The sequence below is a fragment of the Seriola dumerili genome, unplaced genomic scaffold (genome assembly GCF_002260705.1).
Source record: "Seriola dumerili isolate Sdu_G_001 unplaced genomic scaffold, Sdu_1.0 BDQW01000035.1, whole genome shotgun sequence".
NCBI classification, from domain to species: Eukaryota; Metazoa; Chordata; class Actinopteri; order Carangiformes; family Carangidae; genus Seriola; species Seriola dumerili.
The window spans coordinates 3,485,787-3,512,043 of NW_019174290.1; the positions used below are offsets into that span (position 1 = coordinate 3,485,787).

Genomic DNA, 26,257 nt, shown 5'->3' on the forward strand with positions numbered 1-26,257 from the left:
CTGAGCCAAATTCAACGTGCCGTCCTAAAGCCTGGATTTCACAGACGCCGGTGATGGGATACTAAAGCCTCCCGCGGCTTTCATCTTCATCCTCTCCACGCGCACTTCTCCCTCTTCTTCTTGTACTTCTTCTCTCCCGCGTGGACTTCGCCCAGCTGCCGTGGATCAGCTCTGGTAGTCTCCTCTCTCTGGTCGCTTCGGTGTCACTTCTGCGCCCGTGTGCCATTCACTTTGTCGGTACGCATGTGTGACATGAAGCCGCAACTTCAAACCTTCCCAGCATGTGATCAAACAGTCCGGAGAGGAGCGGGTTTTATTTCCAGGGAGAAATACTGTCGCTTGGTGGCCGAGAGGAGGAAGAGCAGTTCTACTGCTCGGAAAAGCTTCCTACTTCTTTTCATTTACCAGAAGCGTGTTCATTCATGGCTTGACGGTCTCCCGCTTTGCTTTATTTCACCCCATTCATTATTATTTTTGAAGAATCATTCATGTTTTTTTTATCTGTTTCAGGAAAACGCCCCAATACTCAGTAACACATTAGGAAACTGTCTTATTGTCGCCTATAGGCTAAAACAAACTGGTGATTGAAGGTCATTCTGTCTTTAAATTATCTATAATCCACAACTTATGCTTTGTCAACTTTATTTTGAGGCGTAGAAATGCGTTTTACATACGATTCAACACTGCATTTAGTCTGTATAGCATAAGGTGATATTATTGGCCACAGTGAAACCACTGACCCTCCCACTGTGCAGACTTAAAATATACAGTAATACTAGTAAGATTTTTGTGTGAGCATCCATGACAATGATTGTTGGAGTGGCCATTATGCTATTGTTTGTATTGTAAGTTAATGATGTTCACAATAAATGGGTCAAATCCACCCCAACCCCCCAACCCTCCTCTACACACATACAGCTTCTGCAGCCTATTCCCAAGCTGTCTCATTACATGACAGATTGTCATAATAAAAAGGTAAAACCTCATTTTATGGTTTTATTTTGATCTGCAGATTTGAGGATACTGAAAAATAATTATGCTTTGCAAAGATGAAGCCAGTCAGTCAGTAGTCATGACCCCAGCCCCCACCCCTTTAACACAGGATTTTTCATTATGAAATACAATAGAGCTGAAACCGTTTATAGATCAGCAGAATAATAAATCATTATAATCATTAATAGTTTAAGTCATTTATCACAAAAGACAGCTGTTTTCAGCCTCTTAAATATGGAGATTTCCCCACTTTTTTATTTTATATCACTGAAATGAAATATCTTTCCCATATTTTTGACATTTTAAAGACTAACCAATGAAACAATGAAGAAAATGATCCCAAATTAACTGATAATGAAAATTATTGTTCGGTGTGGCCTTAACATACCGTAATTTTTGACTGTATGAAATGAAGCAGTGCGCCAAAGAGTGATTGTTTAAGTATGTTTCAGAGGACTGAAAAGAAAGCATCACACATAAATTCAGACAGAAAAGCAAACATTAGAGAAATGTCTGAAAAAAGTGTAGCAGGCAGTTGTTTTTCTACTTTCCTATCCTGTTATTCATCTTATTTTGTATCATTTGCCTGAAAATCATATCTTGTGACCTCTTGGAGCTCACCCCTTAATGACCTGTACTGATTGTACTGACAGACCCACGAGTCACTGACAGACACTGACAAGTTATCGATAACTTATCCTTTAAGTAAATCTACAATAATCATTACACTTTACCATCAATATAATAAATAGAATTGTCAATATGTTTTGCTTTTGTCAGTGCCAAATCAATTATTTACCCACTGTGTAGTCATGACAATGAACAAGCAACATGTGAAGTCTATTTATTCAGCACCCTCATTTCAATAAGGTTTGTTATGTTGTCTGTATCCTCAGCTCTCACTGAAAAGAAAAAAAACACTCGGCCTTGTTACATTATTCACCAAGACTCCCACAGCTGCTAATGTTAAGCTGTTGAGAGCCAAACACGTACTTTCTGAAAAGCGCCGACATATTTGTCTGTATGAAACCACACCAACACACGAATTAATTAATTAAAAAAAAAGAAGAAAAAAAAAAAAAAGAAAAAAAGTTTAAAACTGACCATTGGTAATAGTGAGTCATTCTAGTATCACAACATCTGCAGCTAATTTTTTTCCACACACCATGAGGATACTTCTCTATGTAGTTGTCACCAGTGCAACTTTGGAATAAAAAAAAAATAAATAACAAAAAAATATATACAGTATATGAGGAAAATGTTTCTCCTGAACTCAATTCTTTCTTTTGAAGTCACCAAGTTCTTTTTATCAACATGTGTACATGTTTCACTGATTTCAAGGGTAACTGCTTTTATTCTGAAGAGACTCATCTTTGTCCCTTTCTGTTTCTCAAAACATTGTTACTCAACAATGTCCCAAAATTATTAGTCATAATAATCCTGTGCTGCCCTTTGAACTCTTCCTTTATCCTTTAGCCATTTCATTGCTTCTTGCCATATCATTTTAAAGTACAAACAGCTCATTATTATAATAAATATTATAATATTTGTGAGTTTCATTCAAGCAAAATATGATCATTATCTCTCCTCATTCAGTCCTCTATATTACATTTCAGGTCAGTCTGTTCTTCATACTGAACTACTCTGCTATCAGACATGGATCAGCAAACACAGAAATCTGTATTGCATTCGAGAAACACATTAGAGGAACAAAAAAGCCGGCTGTATATCAGAATAAATTGGAGGGAGGGAAAAGAAGCAGCAGTGTCTGATTCTGAATAATTATAGCAGTTAGGGAGAAAGTATAGCAAACACACTGTAAGAAAAAGTAAATGAGGACTTGGAGGGAGAGAAGGGGAGGAAAGGAAAGTGTGAATCTTTGTGCGTCATTTGCTGATGTTCACTCATTTTCATTTTGTTTGATGATAAAAGAAGCCATGGCAGCGACAGCAGAACAAGTGGAGCATATTTCAGAGCTGCAAATACTTATAAATTGCCTGTTATTCATCAGATACATTTTGTGAGGAAAGTATTAATATGATTATTTCATGGCTTGCATAATTTACAATTAAATGTTAGTTGTACTCATTGCAACTCACAGAGTCTTGACCCACGCTACAGATCAACAGACAGATCCCTGTTATTTCAAATCAACACGTTACAATGTTGTTAAACAAAAGATACTGCAATTTCAGCTTTACAATTATTTAATTGTCTATATCTATAAACTATATTTCTATAGCTATTTTTTCAAAAGGGGATAAAACCTTTTCTGGACATATTTTGTGGAAACAGCACTTAGGCTTCAGGCTTCTAAGTTGAGGTTTATCATGGCAGCAGCTGACTGATATTTGAGGCCCAGCATTGCTAGGTGATCAAACTGCTTCATGTACTGCTCACTGGAGCACATCATATCCCTGTAGCCCACTAACAATGAAATGCTGATATGATATAAAGTTGGTTATGTACCGTTAGCAATTTACAACATATGTCCCGTCACATCCAACAAAGTGCAGAACTGTTGACCCAGTTGATGGTTGACATTAGCACTGATTTTTAATAGACGTTACTTTTAATTCATGTTATTTCAACACCTGCCGAGTCAGTGACTCCACAAGTTAAGTGGTGCGCTATGCTAGTGACAGGAGCAAGTTAAAGCCCTGTAGCTAACAAACAAAGATACACAATGGTTTTTCCCCCTCCTTTTTCAAGAGGTTCACATAGCATTGATCACAAACTTCATCATGCCATTTAACATATCTAGGCCTTTACATAATGTGAATTTTGTGTTCCATTAAGACAGTAAAAGCTAGCAAGATAATATAACTTCCTCAAAAAATGTTTCTTAACCTAGCCCACAAATGTTAGCACAATTTCCAATGGCGGCTGATGCTAAAAAAAGGCGCAGTTTTTATTCTTTTTAAATTTTCATTAGTTTTTCTTATTGAGTCCTTCAGTCTGATTTTTTAATTTCAGTCTAGTTTTATGAGTGCATAAGTAGTTTTACTTGTATTAGTTTGTGTTAAGAGATTTTCACATTACGAGGAAAGCCTTGATTTAAAGAAGCCAAAAAAGGTAGGGTAGGATGAAAGAATGCATGACATTAAATATGATCTACAAAACCATTGTTTATTATAAGATCACATATTATGCAGTTTTCTACACTTTCAAACCAATCAAAAAAAAAAGAGACCCTAATGTTTCCCAAGCACTGGTCAGAAGGACTGCAAACAGCAGCATACAGAATGTATGGAGTCCTATTATACAGAACATCAAGCAGTTAACAGTGTGAAAGTGATTATTAAGTGTAAATCCACAAATTAAAGTAACAAAGACTGAAGTGATGATAACATAGTCCAAGTGAATTCTTTCTTAAGTACTGCTTACTGATCAGAACGAGAACATGGAAGCTGCCAATATTTAGGTTTAAAAACAGTGTTTCAGCACCAGCTAACGTTAAGTCAAAGATCCTCTATACAGAAGATACCGCATTACAGGCAGCACCAATGGTATGAAATGGGACACAGTTCTGGTCTCCTAAGTGGCCGTTGTCCCTCAACCCCTCCCTCAAGCCAAAGCAACTGGCATGAAATGTGACAGTAGCTAATATTAAAATCTATCCCTGTCTAAACTTACCTCTCTGCATCCTTTGGGAAAGAAAAGACAGATGTTTTTCTTGTTATTTCAGCCTATTGCTGCACAAAGCTCAGGCATCTTAAACACTAATTTATGGATTACTTGTCTCTGCCAAAAGAATACAACAACAGACGATGCAAAGATACAGTACAAATTTGCACCTTTTTTTGTCGCTGTTTTTTTTACCTACTAAACGACATCTGATCAACCCAGTACAAAGTCATGTCAATTTAATAGGCTAACAATCTATTTTAGCAATTGTTAAGCAATGAAACAAGTTTTATTGAAGTTTTAAAGTTTAATCCATAGTTTAACGTATAAATAAGTCAATCCAAGAATAACTGCTCCATCTAAACATCCCTTTATCGGTTGGCAAGCGATGTCAGCAGTTGACAGATCCAGCCATAGTATGGCACTGAGACAGAGGCAGGTCTCCAATAAAGTAAATTATCTCCAGATCTGGTTGTCTGAAATATGTTATTTTGATGTCAGAATGTTCTGAAGACATGTGGCATGTGAAAACTGGGTCCAATATTCATTTCGGTGACCATGGAGCGAAAGAATCTGTGGTAATCTGTGATCTCCTTCACTTCACCCATTGGAATGAATACAGTCAGACCTGCTTCCGGTCTACTAAAGGGGCGGGGAGGTGGAGAAACCCACGTGACAAAGACACAGGAAATAAACGGAAAAGAAGCGTCTCGGTTTCTCTACTGTCTCTGGTTGCCTGTCTCATTTGCCTGGATTGATTTAAAAATGTAAAAAATTATTAAATAAATAAATAAAAATAAAAAACACAGCTTTGGGCTTCTCTGACGATGTGTTCCCTGGCAACAGGATGTTCCCTTGGATACGATGGCGTTCTCAAGGTGTTCTTTCAACACTCCATCAAGGGAAGCAACGAAATCGATCCTGGGATTATTGGAGGTCTCCCTTTCATCATGGCCAAGTAAAGCAAGCTCAAAGGCTCCACAAAATTTCATACAATTGATTGTTCTGGATAGGATGTGTCGATTTTTTGTCACCTCTTCGTTGTGCCTTGTAACACCAATTCTGTACCCTCATCTAAGCTAAGCCTGCCAAAAAAACTTAGGTTTAAACAATTGTCAAGATGGATACTTTCGTGCCGTTTGCACTTCTCAGAAAGACTTTTAAGGTTGTAGCCCGTCGTTGTCTACAACGTTTCGGTGCCCAGCAAACAGGGAAAGCAATAAAAGGCATTACTTACACGACATCCAGCGAGCCAGCTCTGTTTGTCAAGATAAGAGCGGGAGAAGCCCGTCCTAGATCACCTGCCTGCTGCTTAATGTTTAAATTGGGTCCGGTCCAAGCTCTTTAATCCTCTTTTGTTCTTCCAGTGTACGCCGTGTAAAAGGATGTTTCTGTAAAGAAATAATAGAATTTTCTTTCTCCATGGGTCCACTTGAATTTGCAATTTTCTGAAAGCTCCGATTTAACGACCAGGAGTAAACGACAGCCTCAAATATGGTAGTCCGTAGAAAACTGTCCAATCACATTAAAAGAAAAACTTAAAAGCAACTCCGATTGGCTTCTAGTAAAAAATGAGGTCCCGGGGCAAATCTTGAAGCCGCCAATTGAAACGCAGCCTCAGCTCACCTGCTCTCCAAAAGTTTGAGGAGCTACATCATGGTTGTATTACTCATTTGGCCAGCGCCCTGGCTGGCGGAAGTATACCGGAAGTATACGTATTCATATAAAATTGAAATAAACACAATATAAAAACGATTAGAACAATAATTAGATGGATACGGGGTGAAGTAAAATGAGTAAAAAATTTTGACGTAATAAATAATTTTGCTTAATTAATTTATGTTTAATATGATGTAGTCTTTCTCATCGGCAGAATTGGAAGTGGGGTTATTTCAACACCTGTTGAGTCATCAGCAGCTCCTGCTGGGTGAAGTGTTCGTTCTGCATTCTTGAAGGAAGTAGAAATGGTGGTGCTCAAATCACAGATAGTACTAAACAGCTTGTACCAGTGTTGACTCTCAGCTGGTTAATTGCTTGTGTACCTGTAGAAACTGTGGGGATATTTAAAAAAAAAAAAAAAAAAAAAACTATTTTCAGTACCTGCCCACAGAGATGATGCATCAGTCAAACTACAGACCAACAAGTAATTGTTAATTAGTTTTATTTAAAAAATAAATAAAGCTTTAATGAATTCCCTTTGGTAACTGCACAACTCAAACAAACCACAATGATATACTGATTTATTAGAAATAATAATTCAACTTTGATCAAGCATGCCAAAATATTTCTTCCCGTACATCTGTAGCTGAGACTTCCAGTATCTACCTCCTATTCTTTGCTGGAAGCCATCAGTGTTTTCCCCGCTGTACCTCTATAATCATCCAGAGCAATGAGACTTTCTATCTAATGGATAATTGAAGCAGTTTATAAATCAATAATTTCAGTGGTAGAGGAGCAAGCATAGTACATGTAACCCAGCCCAGGACAAGTAATGAAAAGGCATCTGAAAAGGAGAGAGACGTATCTGCAGGGGATACAGCGTTTTGTTTTGACTCTCATGCTTTTAGGAAAGCATGCTGTCGCTACAAGGGTTTACTTTTATTAAAATGGTCTTAAAGAGTAAACCAGATAATGCTCTGGCTCAGGACGCACCTATGAACACATGCTTTTTACCACATTGTGTCTTCAGAGGAAGAAAGATGAGACAGAAGTGCATTTTGTAGGTTTGAGTTCAAAGTGAATTTGACTGATAGAGAACAGGAGGAATGTAAATACCTTCAAACTTTAATTGCAAAAGTAAAAAAAAAGGACAGAGAGACAGAGATGGGGCGAAGATGTACAGTATGGTTTCATCGTACTAAACAGAGAAACAGGTTAGGGAGGAGACCCGGTATGAGTTGTGTGTGTGTGTCTGTGTGTGTGTGTGTATGTGTGTGTGTGTGTATGTGTGTGTGTGGGGGGGGGGGTTGAAAAGGGGAAGGGTGAAGGGGGAGAAAGGAGAGTGGGAGAGAAGCGCTGTGTATGGGGGAGGGAAAGGGCAGATGCACCCATGATGAGGACAGGAGGGTACCAAGAGGACCCACTACCCCTCCACCCACACACCTACACACACACACACACACACACACACACACACTCCCGCTTACGTCTCTCATTTGAGAGAGCTGTCAGCAAAATGAAGGAGAAGAGACAGAAGTAATGTAATGAGTGCGGTCTCGACACAGCCCCGGCATGTCTCTGCCGCTTCACTGGTCATCACTACATCCCACAGAGAAACAAGAGTGTTTGCTTTTATCTGCCGTTGTTCCCTCCTCCTCTTCCTCCCCCTCCTCCTCCACCACTCCGCTGGTTGCCATGACAACAGCGGAGCTCCACCCAGGAAAGAGATGTGTATGCTGGGAGAAAGAGGATTATTGGGGTCAGTGGTCTCTGCATGCGTGTGTCTCTCTCTCTCTCTCTCTCTCTCTCACGCACATGCACACACACGTTTTCTCACAGCTTATGACTATGCATAAACACGTAACAATACAGTAACTGATTATTTTACATGAATGGGAACAGACAAATAGTTTTTGTTGTTGTTTTTGTTGTAATTCATCGACCCCCCAGAGAGTTAAACTAAAGAACTCATTTGCCCCAGACCGCTAACAGTGCAGTGTGTTTTGTAGATTATTCGAACTCAAGTGATTTACTATTGCACTTCCATAAAGTTGAAAGTTTAAAGGATTAAATGAAATATATTAATAAAATTCTGTCATAACAATGTATAAGTTGGACTGTCCTTAGTGCCTCTGCCTTAGTGTTTGTACAATGGCAGTGTGTGTTTTTCTTTCATGTGTTATAATTAAATGTATACAAAATTATTCATTATAAAAAACATTTAAACCCCCAATAGTTTTCCGCGCATAAATAGGGAGAAAAATATTCTGAAAAGGGGCTGGAAGCACATTCTACACCTACTTCCTTTCTGAGAAATTCTGGAACAGGCCTCGTGCCTGGCCCACCACTGCTGCTAATGCTAGGTGAAAGAGCAGTGCATATGAAGATAGTTAGTGTTTGAAGAAACATCGGAGAGCCTCAGACACATGTGAGCCTCAGTCAGACCTAGACTCAGATGAGCAGTCTGTTGTGCACCAAAATGGGTGACTAGCAGGCGTACCAAAAAGGTTAGCATTGTTAGCATCTTTTATTTGTTCATGTTGTATGTTATGGAAACCACCACCACACAAGTTGACCGGATCGGTTCCTTAGATTCGTGACATTTGAAACTGTGCCAGTCTGAATGAGGTTTTTTGATTCAATGTAGTTTCAAGGTGGAAATAGTCATGGCGTTGACTGCTTATTTCACTCATGATATGTCTTGTATTATATAATAAAACATCACGTGGACCATTAACAAGGTAAAACACTTGATTTTCATCAGAGGGGGTCTTTAAAAGACTGAAAATGCTTTCACAAAATGAAATGAAACCCAGCCTAGCAGATTTATTATTAGCTATGAATAGTCTTACTTTCCTGTGGGCGAGGCTGTAGACCTTGAAAAAACTAACCCTTGTAAACTTTTGTCTTATCTAATAAGTTAGCAAGTAAAAGTTTAGTAGTGGAGTTATTTCATTTAGAACAGAAATGAAGCAGCACCTCGAGCTAACGACGGGGCTTGGAGTTCGGTCATTAGGAGCACATTCACATTTCTGTCTGGCTGATGATTGGTTAATAAAAGTGCTGCTCTCTGCCAATAACTGAACATTGGCAATTCACAGATGATTAATGATGACTGTCTTTAAAGAAAGGAGCTAATGTCAGCCAAAAAAGTTGCTAGATTTGTCACATGGTTGAAGTGGGCTTCTGTAACCCCCTTGATGACATCACTATGACACCATCTGGGTTATTTTCTCAGGCTTGACAAAGCTCCGCCAAAGTCACAAATGACATTATAGTCCTGATTTCAAAAGTTTAACTGTACTAACTTTACCGACAAGTAAACAGATTGTGTGTAAAATTGGCTTTTTAAGGCTTAGGAAAAATCTTCTAACAAAACAAATAAATACACAGCTCTGCCAGAATGGCTCCTCCACGATGAAACATGTCATTACTGAGAGGTTTAATACAGTTCAGATTGGCATGGCAGCCACCCTCGCCTTATTTCTATACCTGCTGCTTCTGTTGTGACCAGGCCACCTCAACAAGTGTCTTTGTTTTCCCACAGCAGCTCAGCGTTTCTCCCTGTCTGCATTGTCTGTCTGTGGGGAATAATTCTGGGGCAGACAGCTGAGGTGGGTCGATGTTAATAACAGCTCTGAGTTTCTCTGTAAAGATCAGACATTTATGGGTCTGAGGGGGAATCTCCGCACAATTTTTCATGAATGACTCGGCAGATTTTCAGGCTCGGGAGGTCGATTTCTCTTTTTTTTCCCCCCTCGACATTCACTACTGTGTAGACATATTTAAACAGCACGTTAGCCGCTAGTTAATCACCTTATTCCACTCTCTGCATTTCTCTCAGACACGTTTGTTTGATTTGACTTGATATTTGAGGCATTTAATATTTGCATATTGTCCAGGGAACCAAGGTTTGCATTTATAAACGGTCTTGTGCACACATCCTGTGCAAACAGCAAATCATAGCTCGAGGCGTGATTGATGAAAAACTAATCTCTGGATTACACTGACTGTTTTAAACTTTCAGTGTGAACTTTTTTTTTTTTTTTTTTCCAGAGCATGCTTTGCATATATATAAGATATATGGAACATTTTAGTTAATATTACAAATGTGACTATCTGGCTTCAAACGTCAAAGAGAGAGAATGTAACTGTTAGACAGAGCTGTGAGGGGGAGATCATGCAGAGTGTGTAATCACTGTGCAAGTTTGCGTACCAACAGATCAGTGAATTGGCCGATTTGTGTTGCTTTATCCAGCCAGAAGGATCTACTGATTGGAATCATTTGATGAAACTTCTCATCTCTCACTGGGTTGTTCTGCTGTCTTGGGTCTCACAAACATCCCGTCCTCCCTCAGCTTTCATGAGCTGCCATATGCTGCCATCTTGTGGTTGTCATGTTGTACTACAGACTCACAGCCTCCACAGCTGAGAGCTAATAATCACAACATTCGAAGCAGAACACCTCCTTTTCCAACAGAATTACATTTGTGATTCTATAATATGAATAATGCATTAAAAGGTAGGTCTTAATTTATTTAATGGAAAATATAAACACCTGGTGCCATTTCCAGAGTTAATTGGATCCATCAAGCATGACATTAAGCAGCACATGAGTGGTTGCAATTAGTGGTGGTTCGATTACCCACCACTGCTAGAGTTTAGGACCCCGATCGTTTCTGCAACCCAGCTGAGAGAGTATTGTCCATTCCCGCTCTGAAACTAATAGGTCTTTGTAAGAGCCGCCTCTCAGGGCGAAAAATGCAGAGGTGCACTCTGATGCTTGAGGACTGACGTTATGAGAGATGAGGAAGCCAGAGGAATCTAGTTATTAACAGTGAGTGAGGCATAAGCATAAAGGAAAAATGGCCTTAACAGCTGCAGATTTGGGAAATTATTGGAAAGTGAGAAATCGGTGATGCTTTAATGACATTTATATCTGCAGATTGATTGGCTTATTTCAACGCAAGTAATCCACTAATGAAGCGTCTTTAGTTTCTCACTGTATAATAAACCATCGGTTCTGCAGTTATAAATGTTATAATGGGTTCTTCCACTACAATGATCCATTAAGTCTGCAGCTCTTATCTTATTCAGTTAACTACTGCATGTGTACAATTTGAAATCCCAAAAGACAGCAGAGCCCACTGCCATTTATGTGACTGCACTGTAATCGCATTAAAAATGTACTCCTCACATCATTGGAGAGATCCTCCTAATGAAAAGACACAGCAAGTTGTGCTGCACAACATAAATTGCCACTAATGGGTTATTGGATATTTAGGCATCAATTCATTAGATAATACAACTATAAAAGCCACTAGTTGCTTAGCTTTCTGAGATTTTATTCAGTGGGGGACACACTCTGCAGCCCTGTGGTACAGTGGGCATCACTATTGTGCAGACAGGCAGTTATGACTCATTAGAGGGAGGTTCAGGAGAGATGTGTCTTGACAGTAGTCAGCCTATAACAGCAGACTGGGATTGACTCTTCTGTCCTGACTGCAGGTCAAAAGGTCACTGTTCCATGAAAGAGCCCAGGAGGAAGAACAGTCAGTCCTGCTTGGAACCACGACCAGGTCATCACAGTGCACAGAGCCAAACAGTGAGAGAACAGACTGACTGTAGTGGTGGTGGACCCGGCCTGGAGGTATCAGGGTCATGTTAGTTTATCAGCCTCATGTGAGACAACGAGGGTTTCTATTGATACAAGCAGCCACAGGGAGTCCGAGGAGGGAGTTGATATGAAACTGTCAGACTTTAAGGAGGCCTGAAACAAGATGTGCTCGTGACTTTAACTCGTTTTTTTTTAACATGATAGTTTCCGTTTCCTTTCCCTTGAATACTGAAGCTTCATGATTGTTAATGTCATCTCATTCCAGGCTGCCTGACTGTGTCATATTTTTCTAACCCAACTCCTCATTGAAGTTATGTGATGTTTTATGTGAGTCACATATTAAACTAAAAATTACATTCATTTTACTGAAGCAGCGCTCAATCAGTCTGCCGCTTTTTTCTCAAATAGTCAATTAATTGTTTGGTCTATAAACCATCCGCTATTTCTATATCTATAAATTGTTGATCCATAAAACAGAGACAGATACACACGACAGTTAACAAAAGCATGTTGTCAACATGTTTACTTACTGTTACACAAGATGCAAACAGTGAATATCAATTCTCTATCAATTAATCATTCTTGAGATCAAAGTTGAGTAAATGATCAATCCATAATCAAAACTGTAACAGCTTAATTATCTGTTAATCAAGTAATTGTTGTACGTGCAGTGCAACGTAAATCCTAGATTAAAGCTTCAAGCTTGGAAACACTACAGCAATCCAAACATTTAAAAAAAAGCCACCTGTTTAAAAGTTTGTTTTAAAATTTCTGCCTTACATTATTTTATTTTCAATACCAGCCACAGCAGCAGTATTCTAACAACGTATTGGTTCTATTAATAAACATGCTTTGGAAATAAATGCACTCGGAGACGGTAGAAATATTTTTTAGGAATAATTTATTGCCAGTAGGAAAGCGTGAGCTTGTGGCAGTATTCAATAAAAACCTTAACAAGACCATAGCATTGCTCACACACACATAGACACCTGAAAAAGTCACGTGTCCATGGATAACTCTGCACTATAAATATATTGGGTCCCATTTTCTTGGTGGAAAAATAAAGAGGTTCCAAAGTCAAAATTTACAAACAGACAAATTAAAAAAAAAAAAAAAAAAAACAACAACACAAGAATATGCAGTCGTTCACTGAAGACCCTTTTTGAAATGAGCAGGAGACAATAAACTTTACGAGTACACTGTGCGGGAAAGCCACGCTCTTCTCTCTTTTTTTTTTGACACTTGTTTTTTTCGTGAATGTAAGCACAGTAAGGCTGATAATGTCACACCATTTAACTCTTTTTTTGAAAATAAAAGCATAGAATATCTACAAAACCTAGTAAACTTTGAAATCAAAACTGTACATTTAAATTTACATTGAAAATGAGGACTTGTATAAAAACATTTTGCTTGGTTTTTTTTTATAGAAACAAAGATATTGTGGTGAAATACTCTTTTTTTTTTCATGATGTTTTTCCTGTTGTACATTGAAATGTTGATCCTTCAGACAATCCACTTCCTGTGTGAGATGACAGTTACTTAAAGCAATGGCACCGCCAACTCAGAGGGGCAGGAGTTGGACTGAGCAGACGCAAAGATGCTACAGAGTCTCTCCCATAACTTCTTCAGATCTTCTCAGCCGATTGGCCTTCACAACCAGTCTCAACAACCCCTGTGTTTTGACTCATAGTGTGTGTACATGTATGTATATGTTTGTGTGTGTGTGTGTGTGTGTTGTTGTGTTTTGTGTGTCCACAAACTGTGTGTTTAGTGTGGGTGGTGTGTGAGGGGCAAACGTAAGGTGTAGCTGTGGGTTCAGGCACTTTTGTTTGGATCCAGTGTCAGACTTCAGTGTGCTGTTGGGAGTCCAGCGCCGGGATGGCCAGCCGCTCAAAGTGGCCCTCGTCGCCGCTTTCGTAGTCGCTTATCATCACCTCGGACTCCTCGCAGCACGCCGACATGTCCGAGCAAGAGGCTGTGGACGTGTACAGAGACATGGACATGTTGTCCAGAGCTGAGGAGTCAAAGTCCCGACTACAACCTAAAGGGTAGCCCCCTCTGTAGCCACTGGTGCCCAAGGTAGAAGCTGGGGTGGTGTTGGCTGAGGTGGAAGTAGCCCCTTGGCCCTCGGTGTCACCCCCGTCGCTTGGGTAGGAGTGCTGCGGCAGGTACTGGTTAAGGCTGTAGAGCTGGGGCAGGGCCGGGCGCTGGCGGACCCCGCCCGAGCCGCCTGAGCCGGCAGCAGACGGGTCCAAGTCTCTGCCCAGCGGCCGCAGCGTGTCACAGCGGTCTCCGTACTCGGGCAGAGGTGGCGGCGGCAGGTCGTCGTTGGCAGGGAAGTCCTCTGGCGGCGGAGGGAAATCGCTCTCAATGTCGAAGCCGCCGGGATAATAGTCGGTGTCGATGGCATTTGGGTCACTGTACAGAGGGGCAGGCGACTCCACAACCTCATACTGTGGAAACTCCTGGATTCCAGGAAGTTGAACACTTGGCATCCAATCAGATGTGTCCCAGTGATATCCTGTTAGAGACGAAACCAGCCACTCATTAGTGTTCCTGCACCAAAGCTCAATGCATCACATCTGGTTATTAACATTCACCAAATGCCATCATGTTAAATGTTAAAAACCCCACACCATGCAAAGGGAACACAGTACAACAACGTCACACCAACACAATGACTTGTTCATTAATACACACTTAATTTTGTGAGAGACTTTTTCACAGACAGTGAGATAAAAAAAAAAAATTCAATCTCCCTGATTTATTCTCTGCCAAAACTATGAAAATACTTTCTGAGTGTTTCTGTTCTTCCTGTTTAAAACATGGGTATCTCTAGTTGTGTGTTTGGGACATCAGCTGGCTAAAATGGTTCGATCTAACAACACAGGCGAGGCAGGTGTGGGCGAGATCCCACAGTCCTCTACGGCTCTGTATCTCATTACAGCTGCAAATCAATCCCATCAGTCCTTTAGGATTTCACTTCAATCTCTCTCGTAATTAAACCTGGACTACATGTTCTAATTCAGTCGGAAATACGTCACACCACTGATGCTGAAGACTTTCTAACTTTCGTTTCACTGTATCTTTAAGGCAGAGTTGTCCTTCCTTCCACAAATACTAAATGTCAGAGTGAATCTTTTGAAAATAGTTACTGTAGATCCTGTGACAAACTCTCAACAGTAGTTACACACACATACACACACACACACACACACACACACATACACATTTACAAACACACATGACTCAGAATATTTCCAGTTAGTTACTGAGCATAACCTTTGATCACATGACACTTGGATTAACATTTTCTCTAATGTTGTCACCACATCAAAGCCATGCATGGGAATGTTTCTGGGGGGTAATAAATAATCTTACAAGGGCATACGTAACACCGTATGAGGCCACTGATGCAGAAAAGGTGCTCAAGTGTCGCACCAGCTTTGCCTTAGTGAGGAGGTTTAACCCTTAAGCTTTGGGGGTTAGTGGTTAAGAGTTAAAGGGTGGGATCGGGGGGGAACACCAGTGTACATCAGGCAAACAAAGATGAAAAAAGTCACCTCTTGGGTTCTTGAGATCATGAGCCAAAAAAGACTCTTTATATCAGGCAAGAAGGAGAAGAAAAGAGAGAAAGAACAAGTCACATTAGAACCTGAATGGAAGGAACAATCGGCAAAGAACACAAATGAAATGAGGACAATGTAACACTACAAGACCAAATAATGATGAAGAGAGTGACAGGTTAATTCATGGACAACAGGTTTGCCATTTTCTTAAACAGACTTCTTGAGGTGTGTAATCAAAAGTTGGCAAAGATCAATACCGAGACTTGTAGGCAACACTTGTGTGCCTGTTTAATTTAGTATTTGCATATCTTAATTAATTAGCAGCTGCATCTGAAAAGGCACACGTCAGGGTTGGATGGGCTTTGTCAGTGTAAGATAATGGCAACTCTACAACCTGCACTTCACATCCCAACACCAAGGACAAAACTACTGGCAGATGGAAGCAATAAAAGAGTACCTTCTCCTTCCACCGTGTCAACAGCAGAGTTGACAAGGTGGATTACTGTCACTATGGAGGCTTGTGTGAGAGGCAAGGGAAGGGAGAGTGGGTGGAAGAGACCTAGCATTAGTACAAATGCTTTTATAATTTAAAAAGAAAGAAAGAAAGAAAGAAAGAAAAAAAAACACATATGGAGAGCATGGTTGGTGGGAGCACAAGCAACACTTCCCATAGATGTTGCCGTCCTTGTTGCTGGACACACTTTTTTTTTTTTTTGGCTTTTCTGTGTCGCCAACGAATGTCTGGGGGGGGGGAGGGTTTCATGGCTGGGCACAAGACAATGGAGGAAGGCGACACAGTGTGGGGGAGGGTCTGGTTTTGTTTGTGCAAGATAACACACAACAACAACAACAACAACAACAACAACATACTGAATGCTACGGGGTGCCATTGACAGTACAGATGGAAGAATCAGTGAAATTCCCTGGAGATATAAACGCATTTCCAACCCTAAACACAGAGAAGAGCCTCTGTGTGTGTGTGTGAGTGTGTGTCTGGGAGACAAACTGAGGAAATAGAATTACTTCCTCACAACACATTTCATTTCTTAATCGTTTTAGGATTCGTTCTCATTTTTCGAGTGTGTAGATGCAGGTTTTGATGACTTATGAGCAGCATAATCCCCCAACATGATATCCCAGTGATGACACAGGGTAATAAGTATGAAATGAAGAGGAGCTGGGAGAACATAACGTATGCGTATATACCCGTGTGATATGTTCCTTGATGTTTGCTTTAAACATCCACTTGTGGCTATGTTTTGAAGAAAAAGAACAGACAGACACAAAGGAAAAAAAAAGAAAAAAGAACATGCTTGTAAATAAAAAAAAGGAATATGCAGATGTGATTTTCAAACAGAACATAACTGCTGTCTGAGTAAGTCATCAAACTCCTTTTGTTGAAGCTGAGCTCAGGTAAACTGAGACCGGCTGAATGGAAAACAGGGTCAGAATGCTTTTTCCTTTTTATATATATATATATATATATACAGTATATATATATATATATATATATGTAATCCCAGGAGAATTACACAGTACAAGTTTTTGTGATTGCTTCCGTCTGTACCGGTAGTGATTGAGGACTTACAGGCTGGACCCCCTATTTAAAACCTTGTTCTGGATCTGTGGACTGATTTGATCCATATGGGAGCTGAAGCCCCGCAGCAAAAAGAAAGAGAAAAGATCACATGACCCCAGAGCAACCATTTGGGCTGTCCATTCTGAGCATGCAGAGAAAGAGCGTTAGCACTGAAATCAACAAAGGTAACTGCTGCAAAAATCGTGCAGAAGAAAGAAGAAAAGACAATAACTCATCACAAAGTGCAAAATGACATTTCCTACATGTACATCTACATCTGTACAGTGCTTTTCAAACTCTGCTGTCTTGTTAGTTTTCCTCCATCTTCACTAGGAGAGATAGATTTAACAAGCTGAATGGCAGCATACCGTTATCATCACAGGACTCTGACTGGAAGGAGCTGAGGGACTGGACCTCAGACATGCTGCCCCTGGTGTTATAGGGGTGACAGGCACTGTCCTCTACAGGCTTCTTGGTCAGGCACGGGTCCAGGTCCACCACTTTAGCTAGTACAGAAAGCACAGTAGAGTTTTAGCATAAAACTACATGCGTGAGATATGAAAACATCCTGTGTAGGACATAGCGATATGGTTGAAATACATTATTAGGTATTAGAGTATAGAAATGTGCAACAAGCTTTGCTACATTTCCATTTTATGGGATATTTCTGCATTTAAACTGTTGAAAGTGAATGTAAAACATGCATATTTTTCTGGTTGATTATAATATAATGGTCTGGTTCTGGTTTGTTTATAATATCAAATTTATGTAATGAACCATGCCTCATGCAGAACAGTGGAGCACAGTGGAACACACGCAATACCACAATCATTTTCTTTCATAAAGAATTAACTCGGGCAGCACTTTATTTTAAGGGTACATAATTTTTTTTAAACAATTCTCAACAAGTTTCCTGGAAAGAACTGCATAATTTGGAGCCATTTAGACAAAATAAAGGCAAAGTTCTGTTATTTTAATTATTTAAAATAGACTTTAGTTACTTGTGTTGAGCCCATAAGCACTTTCAGACTTACAGGGGAATTTCCCTCAAAGAACTGCCCCATTTAAACCTAAGTAAATATTCATTCATTAATTATTTATTTTTAGAAACTTTTTTGTCCATACACTGTATGCTGAATTGTATGCCTGGCTGTAGAAACGTTTACAGGTTAATTTAGCAAATAATTGAAATGGGAAGTGTACCAATTTAATACTGTCTCTATTTTCTCTATAATTATTACCAAATGATATCGTGCTTTACAGGAAACCTCAAAGAAAATTATGGGGAATTATAGACCCTTAAAATAAAATGATACCCAGAATTTCACAAAATCTTATTATTCAAGGATTCAGGAAAGCCAGTGATGATTTTTGAATAATCTTGTCCTACTCCTGCATACGCATAAGTCTTTTAGAGGGTAGGCAATAAGGCACAGGGAAGTTACTTACTGTCATAGTCATAGTCCCAGTTTGGCTTCTGGATGGAGTCGCTGTCTGAGACTGAGTTGGAAGGAGGGGGTGGGGGGAGGTTGGGTGCCACGCTGCACACGGCCACGGTCTTGCGGTGACCGTGCACAGAGTCTGGGTTGAAGGTGCTGAACTCGGGATGCTCCGGGATGGCTGAGCCCTCGAATGAGTTCCTGTCCAGGTTGTTCCGTGAGTCGCTCGGAATGCTGGGAGTGTAGGAGATGGGCCGCACGGGGACCTGAGGCGGGATGTCGGAGTAGATGTTCTTGTTGAGTTTGGCGTCAAAGTAAGGTCTCTGAAGGAAGGAGTGAGGCACGTTTGAACCTCCGGGATGTTTGTCGTCGTTGTTGGTCTTGGACTTGCTGCGACACGCCTTCTTGCGGACGATGATGAAGAGGAGGACCATGATGAAGATGCTGGAGACAAAGACCACAATGCCGATCACCTCCTCCAGGCCGATGTTCCAGGAGGTGGAGATGAATTCATTGCGAACCTCTGCACGGAGTTCACACATCTGCCCGCTGAAGCCCAGCGAGCAGTTACACTTGTAGGAGCCGTACGTGTTCTGGCACTGGCCTCCGTTGGCACAGGGGTTCTTGATGCACTCATCAACATCACTCAGGCACCTGGACAATACATGGGAACGAGGGGAGAGTACATCACACACCACTGTTGCAAGAGAACAGACTTGTCAGGTTGGAAACGTCATTAAATCATTAAGTGAGTTCAGTTCATGAATTTGAACTCAAAATGTACACACCTGTCTCCCTGGAAACCTGTTTCACACTCACACACTGGACCATCCAGACTGTCAATACACTTTCCACTGTTCTTACAGGGGTTGTCTCTGCAGTACGGCCCCAACTGGCACCTGAATTCAAAACAAGATTTCATGAGGATCCCGAAGAATCTTGCTGAGCTGTGTTCTTCAGTGGGAAAGATTTGTATTTAGGAGTGAACTTGTGGAAAAGCGTATGTTGTATGTTGCTGTAGGATATATCACTGTGCAAATGAGTGAAGACATGATTACAAAAATGACAAATTACAGGACAGCGAGTCCCTCAGACTTGAGAAATGCTGCTCAGGTTTCGACCTCAAATATAATCATTACTATTCAACATTAAATCTTACTAGTAAGTATTCATGTCAATATTAAATTAAAATGACTGCTATAGAGCATACTGATAATTTTACCCTTATCTACCTCTATCATGTCATTATTATAACAACCATAGACACGTGTGATAAAATCCCTTTATCTGTCACATCAATGCTGAAGGTTTGTACACAATGTTCAGAAAAAGTTGTGATACCTCTGTCCTGAGTACTGCCCTCTGCACTGGCAGTAGAAGTCCTCTGCACGAGGGACACAGGTGCCTCCGTACAGGCAGGGGTTGGAGGCACAAGGGCTTATGCCAATCTCACAGTGGGTGCCCATGAAAGAGGCAGGACACTTACAGAAGTAGCCTGTGGTATGAAGAAGACAAAGAAGAAGAAAAAGGCAAAGTGAAAACACTGTTTCTGAAGTGCTATACAAATCTCAAACAAAAGCCAGTTAGGAAAGAAAAAGCTGTTGATGTGTTGTCTGTCAGAAATGTCAACAGCACAATAACTCAGCCGTTATGTGCTAACCACAGTGTTGTTTGGCCTTTTTCTTGTAATTAATCTGATGTTATTGAAACTCAACACATCCTGCAGATGTTTTGGAGATGGTGAGGGATTATGGGTTTTAATGTGAAAGAGATGCAGAAGTGTTGAGTTTGTGTTAACAGCAAAGAGCACAGGGACACATGAGGAAACACGTGTTCTTCATATTAATTAGTCTGCCTCTAGTTGTTCATCTTCAGCAGACTTTATGCTACCCCTTGTTGCAAGTAACAGAAAAGTAAAGCTCCTCTTAATCTCCTCCAGACATAGGAAAATGTAGGAGTACTCAAGCAGTGTGGTATACAAAAAAAAAAAAAAAGGAGAACTGGAAATTCAAATGAAGCGGCTTCAGAGGAAATGTGAGTGAGTGCAATGAGCTGAGCAGGACATTATGTACCTCCATTAGGCAGCGAGGTGCAGCTGCCTCCATTGGTGCAAGGGTTGCTGGAACAACTCTCAGCAGGTGCGAGGGCACAGCCCGGAGCCACGTCCACGATGTCCTCCAGAACAGCGTGGGCCCGGTGAGCTTTGGTGTTGAGAGGCAGCTCCTGGCCATTCAGGGTGATGGCCTCCATGCAGCCGCGGAGCCCGTTGGTGACAGGCAGGCTGCGTCCGAGGCGAGAGGAGGCATGCTGGCGTACGTGACCGCCAAAGTAAATACTGTTGTCAAGGTTGAGGGTACGCAGGGTGCCTGGTGCAGTGCCTGAGGCGGCGTGCACTCGGTCCAACACCAGCTTCGCATAGTTACCGTCTACCTCGAGCGAGAGAGTGTGCCACTCCCCGTCGTTAACCTGAGCGCTGTGGACTGACACGAGGCCGGGGCCGCTGCCACAGTCGAACTTGTACTGCAGGCGGCCGTTCACAATCTGTTGCAGAGGCAGAAAATACAGAGAACATGGTGAATGGACTCGCACTTATATAGTACTTTTCTGGTCTTACTGGCCACTCAAAGCGCTTTACAATACTTGCCACATTCAGCCATTCATTCACACACTCGTACAGAAGGAGCCGGGGATCGAACCACCGGCCTTCTAATGAGTGGACGACCCGCTCTACCTCCTGAGCCACAGCCGCCCCTGAACACTCAGTGTATATCAGACTTCATTAACACAACATTAAAACTTGTAATCAAATCAAGTCGCTGTTAGAAATCAATGTATAACGCTGTCATAGATCACTCCCTGTCAGAGAATACGCCTGATTATTTTCCTTTAAGGGAGAAAAACAGCTTTGTACAACAATATAACTTTGCTTCACGCCTCTAAAACAAACATAGGAACTGTAGATATTAAAAGCCTTACATGGCAGTCTGATAAACAATAAGTGCCTGCCTGCTGGCCAGTCAGGTTTTAGGCTAAAGTCTGGCGTGCAGACTGCTGTTCCAGACAGACTCTAAAAGGAATGTGTGGAAAACTGCTTTCTGTTTCCCTCCCAGTACTAAAATAGCTCTTGTGTGTGAGTTTGTCAACCCACCACCACATTCCCATCGTCCCTCATGTGAAAGGAGTTTTTAAAAAATGGCTTCTTTTTTGGCTTGAGCCCTTCAGCACAGTTAGCTGGTACACACACATGGTTGGATGGTCCCAAAGGAAGGCGGGTAGGTTGTGTGTTTTATTAAGCCCTTCTGATATGGAAATGCTTGGGTGGTAATACAGAGATGGGCTAAGAAATGTAGAGAGGTCGGTCAGTCTAGACTTAATTATGATAAGCAAGGTCATCGTGTCAGTTTTAAAGAGGCTGGAGGAATAAATGTAGGATTACGGCTGGTTTAGACACACACACACACACACACACACACACACAACACACACACACACACACACACACAGACACACTCACACACACACAACACACACACCCACACACACACACACACACACACACACAGACACACTCACACACACACAACACACACACCTCGAGGATGCTGTAGTCCGTTCCTTTAGCATACATGACAGTAGCGTGGCTGGAGAATGTCCTGAGCCTCAGAGACAGTTTCATCAGCTCCTTGTTTTCATTCTCCATCAGATGATATTTCACGTAGCCGCTGCCGCTGAACGTCAGCGAGTGGCCATCTATGAGGTGACAGACATTTATTTAAAAAAAAAAAAAAGCAAAGGACAAAGATATCTTGGGACACGGATAAAGAGGGGGGTGGTCTTACCAGAGCATTTGCCCTTTTTGCCCTCTGGACACACACAGCTGTATATGTTCTCTCTCGGATCCGCCTCACACTCCATCCCCTCAGGACAGGGACTACTCTCACACAGGTTGTTCAGCATGGGACACCTGCCTCCTATGTACCAAAATACATCCACTCAGAATGGGAGTTCTAAGAGACAATAAATGTGTGAATAAATATGTGTGTGTGAATATGAGGTGCGATCAGCGTACCGTCACACTGGCAGGTTGCAGTTCTCTGGTGGCGCGGTGTAACGAAGCTGAGGCGAGCCGTGCTGTAAGTGGACATGGCGGTTTTATCCAGGGAGATGACCTCGTCGCAGAAGCGCAGTGGGCAGTCCAGCCCGGCACACAGCTTCTGCACCACCCGTATGATCCGGACCCCCGTCATCTCCTCAATGACCGCTGCAGAGGAGTTCAGCTTACGGAAGACAACCTGAGGATGAAGAGCAAAAGCCGTTCTGAGATAAGTACTCTGTTAATCAATAGAAAATTCATCCACAGTAATGTTGATTATTGATTAATGACAGTCATTTATAAAGCAAAAATATTCAAGGATAAGCTGAAACAGTTGACTGATCAGTCAATTGGCAGAAAATGAATCTGAAACTGCTTTGATAACTGATTAATCATTTCACATATTTTTCACAGAGGTGATAATTAAGTTTACTGCACTCCAGGAAGTTGGATCATAAACTTTCACTGTCACATCATGAGGTAAAAAAGTCATTTTTCAAGCTAAAATATCAAACATTTGCCGGTTCTACTTTTCACATGTGAAGATTTGATGCTTTTATGACGGTCAATTTAATATTTTTGGGTATTGGATAAATAATAAGATAAAACGTGGGATGAGAAGATGCCATCATGAATTCTGTGATGAACATTTTTCACAATTTCCTGACATTTTATTGTCAAATAATTGCTGATTTTTTTTGCTGTTGTATATCAAATATCTGTGGACTTCAGACTGGTGGTGAGAAAGAAACCAAGCAAAATGAGTTTGCCATGTTTTCAGTATTTTCTGACATTACAGACTAAATGATTCATTGATTAATCGGAAAAATTATCTGCAGATTAATCAATAATGAAAATAATACTTAGTTGCAACCTTAAATGTAATCATAACATGTTCATTGATTCATCGACTACTTGCCCGACAGAAAGTTATTCAGCTGTTCTGATCATTTTAGTGATTTTGCAAAACAAAAACTCCAAACAATCTGCAGTTCCAGGTTTTCAAATGAAGATTTTCAGCTTTTCTCTCTTTCAATTTATTATAAATGGAATATTTTTGAGTTTTTGAACTGTTGGCTGAACAAAATAATTAAATGCATTACCTTGGGCCTCATGTTTTATAGACTAAAAAATTAATTGATTGATGGTTGTTGCGGCCCAAATCATCCCCAGTCCCGAAACAAGCACCGTCAACTACAAATAAACTAGTAATTATCTAGACACATAAAAGCTAATTCTGCTTGATCTTACCTCCTGTGACTGGTAAGGGCTTCCAGATCTCTCTAGAGTCAGCAGCACGTCCAGATCTCCTTGCTCAGAAGGCTGCAGACTCACTAACTGCACCTCACTCCTCCTCACCCCAGCGATGTTCCTCAGCGCCCGCTGGAAGTTGCGCCAGTAGTCCCCGATAAACTCCTCCGGAGCGATATTGGCGAAGCGTACGGCGACAGAGTTGTCCAGGGCCTGACGAGCTACTTGTCGAACATGCACGGTGACATCGGCGGCTGTGGTGAAGCGCCCGTCGGTCACCGTCACATTGAGTGGGTAGTGACCCACATCAAGAGGCCGCAGGGCGATAACTTTACCATCGGAGGCGGAGACCGAAAACAAGGCACCGCCCTCATCTGCGGACGAGGAGTAGGAGGTGGATGAAGGGGCGAGGCTGTAGGTGAGGGTGTCGTAGATGTCTTGGTCAGTGGCGTGGATCTTGCCCAGGACACCTCCGGGGTATTCATCGCCAGCGGTGGAGATGAAAATGTCCAGGGGAAGAATGGCAGGGGGGTAGACGCTCTCCTCGATTATACGCACACTGATGAAGGCGGTGGAGAAGAGCGGAGGTTTGCCGCTGTCTGACACCTAATGTGAGAGAGGAGAAGGGAGATACATCCAAGTTTTTATCCGCAAGAATTATTTTTCCGACAGCAGAGGGCAATCAAGCTCTTCCACTGCTGACATACGTACTGTCGGCACATTAGATATTAAAGCCATCAAAACATATACAGATCGTGCACTTCAACATTCACACTGACACATGGGCGTTCACCGGTTCTGCAAGAACAACAAAAAAACTATAACTCAAGCATGAGTGTGCATCTTGTGTGTAACAAGACTTCACACTTAGATCTCATATCCCATCTGCCCACTCTTTTTTTTTTTCCTTTGTTCTTTCCTCTAAGGTGACACATCAACAGCCAGCAACACACATAATCGTACCATAACAAACTTAAAGCAAATGTCTTTTATTTATGCTTCTAATATGAGATGCACTCTGATGCAGCAGCTTTATTATACTGCCTGTTTCAATTCAGTCTTTTTATGCTGTTGTTTGCAAAGGCTAAATGCTGTATTTCAAATTACATTTAGCGGGATTAAAAGATGGAGACGCAGAGACAAACTCTGAATAGTTGGAGAGGAAAAAGAGGAAGAGATAGCAAGTGAGTGAGGATGGCAGAAAAGGTACAGAGAGAGAAAAGAGGAAAGACAAATACATCAGGTTGCTGTGGCTTGATGGTTAAATCAATACAACCTCTCAACTCTGGTTTCTCCTCACTGCTGTGACTCACCTGTGCTTGAAGTAGGTAGTGTTCTTTACTTCTCCTGTTCAGCGCCCCCATGGCTACTAGAGCTCCCTGCTGATTGATGTGGAAAGCGTCGCCCTCGTTCCCATCCACGATGGCAAAGGTGAAAGGTGGGCCGTTGTGGGAGGCGTCCCGATCGGTTACGGTGAGCTGAAGAACACTTGTGCCTTTCGGTCGATTCTCCTGTGGGATACAAGAGGGGAGAGTTTAATATTTTGTGGTGAGAGGAGGCGGTCGTCGTGAAGCTGTTCAGTTCTGTCATGTTTTACTGCAAATGTTTTTTTCAGAAGTGAGGATATGCACCCACAGAACACTGCTGATGTGGGAGAAATGTGTTGCAACAGTGACTGTCTCAAACTGTCTTCATTGAAGATCTGCTGGGACCATATTCTTTCCAGCCAAAAAAAGTGAAACTCTTCAGCAGCAGGTGGAAATGTTGGTGTGTCATGTATGTTTTGCAAACATTCATGGTCTTTAGAGGAGAAATCCTATTCACTTTCAATCCTTCATTCTTCCCCTAGCACCACCTGCAGGTCCAAGTTTGAACTTCCTGAGAAATTTCTCAAGGTCTACTGAATGGACTGGCACAAAATCTTACACTAATATTCATGGTTTCCAGATGATGAATCCTAATGACTTTGACGACCCCTGACCTTTCCTCTGGCACCACAGAGTGGTTGACATTTGTGGTTCCGAGTGACATGAATTGGAATAACTCCGGTAATCGTTTTCAACTTTTCATTTAGTCTCACCATCTACGACTTTTGCAGTTGTAAAATCTAGTTTCTGTCAATTCATATTATGTTCTCTGATTGGTACTGGTGTTTGCTTCATGCCCTTGTCTAACAGCTGGTCCACAATGCCGTGAATAGGCTTGTGATGAGTAACAGTCAAAGGGACCGTCAGTTTCACAGTTAAGTCCTTGTCTCTTCTTTTCTGTGCATGAATGAGCTTCAGATGTGTCCCCGCTGTTGACTCTTTCAAGTCATGACTCAAAGCGCTCCTGATATTCCTGGTGATGTGTACAGTATGTGTGGGCCCTGTGCGTGTGTGCGTGTGTGTGTGTTTTCCTGTTCTGTTTTAGTGTGATTTTGTGCTTCAC

General features: G+C 41.4%; 1 protein-coding gene across 5 annotated transcripts in view; it reads right to left on the reverse strand.

Moving 5' to 3' along the window:
- Positions 1-12,780: 12,780 nt before the first annotated feature.
- Positions 12,781-26,257, reverse strand: part of fat1 (FAT atypical cadherin 1) — a 71,268-nt gene continuing 57,791 nt past the window's right edge. For 2 of the 5 annotated variants that reach the window (XM_022738089.1, XM_022738088.1), the window contains 11 exons: positions 25,141-25,338; positions 23,828-24,433; positions 22,553-22,775; positions 22,323-22,454; positions 22,076-22,233; positions 20,556-21,024; positions 19,825-19,978; positions 19,272-19,382; positions 18,494-19,137; positions 17,413-17,550; positions 12,781-14,417 (listed from right to left, as the gene is read on the reverse strand). In XM_022738089.1, the coding sequence (XP_022593810.1) occupies positions 13,738-14,417; positions 17,413-17,550; positions 18,494-19,137; positions 19,272-19,382; positions 19,825-19,978; positions 20,556-21,024; positions 22,076-22,233; positions 22,323-22,454; positions 22,553-22,775; positions 23,828-24,433; positions 25,141-25,338 (3,513 nt within the window). In that variant the 3' untranslated portion in view covers positions 12,781-13,737. Of the gene's footprint in view, positions 14,418-15,459; positions 15,496-15,927; positions 15,983-17,053; positions 17,117-17,412; positions 17,551-18,493; positions 19,138-19,271; positions 19,383-19,824; positions 19,979-20,555; positions 21,025-22,075; positions 22,234-22,322; positions 22,455-22,552; positions 22,776-23,827; positions 24,434-25,140; positions 25,339-26,257 lie in introns of those variants that run through there. The other 3 variants (XR_002664921.1, XM_022738086.1, XM_022738090.1) reach the window with 3 other exon arrangements.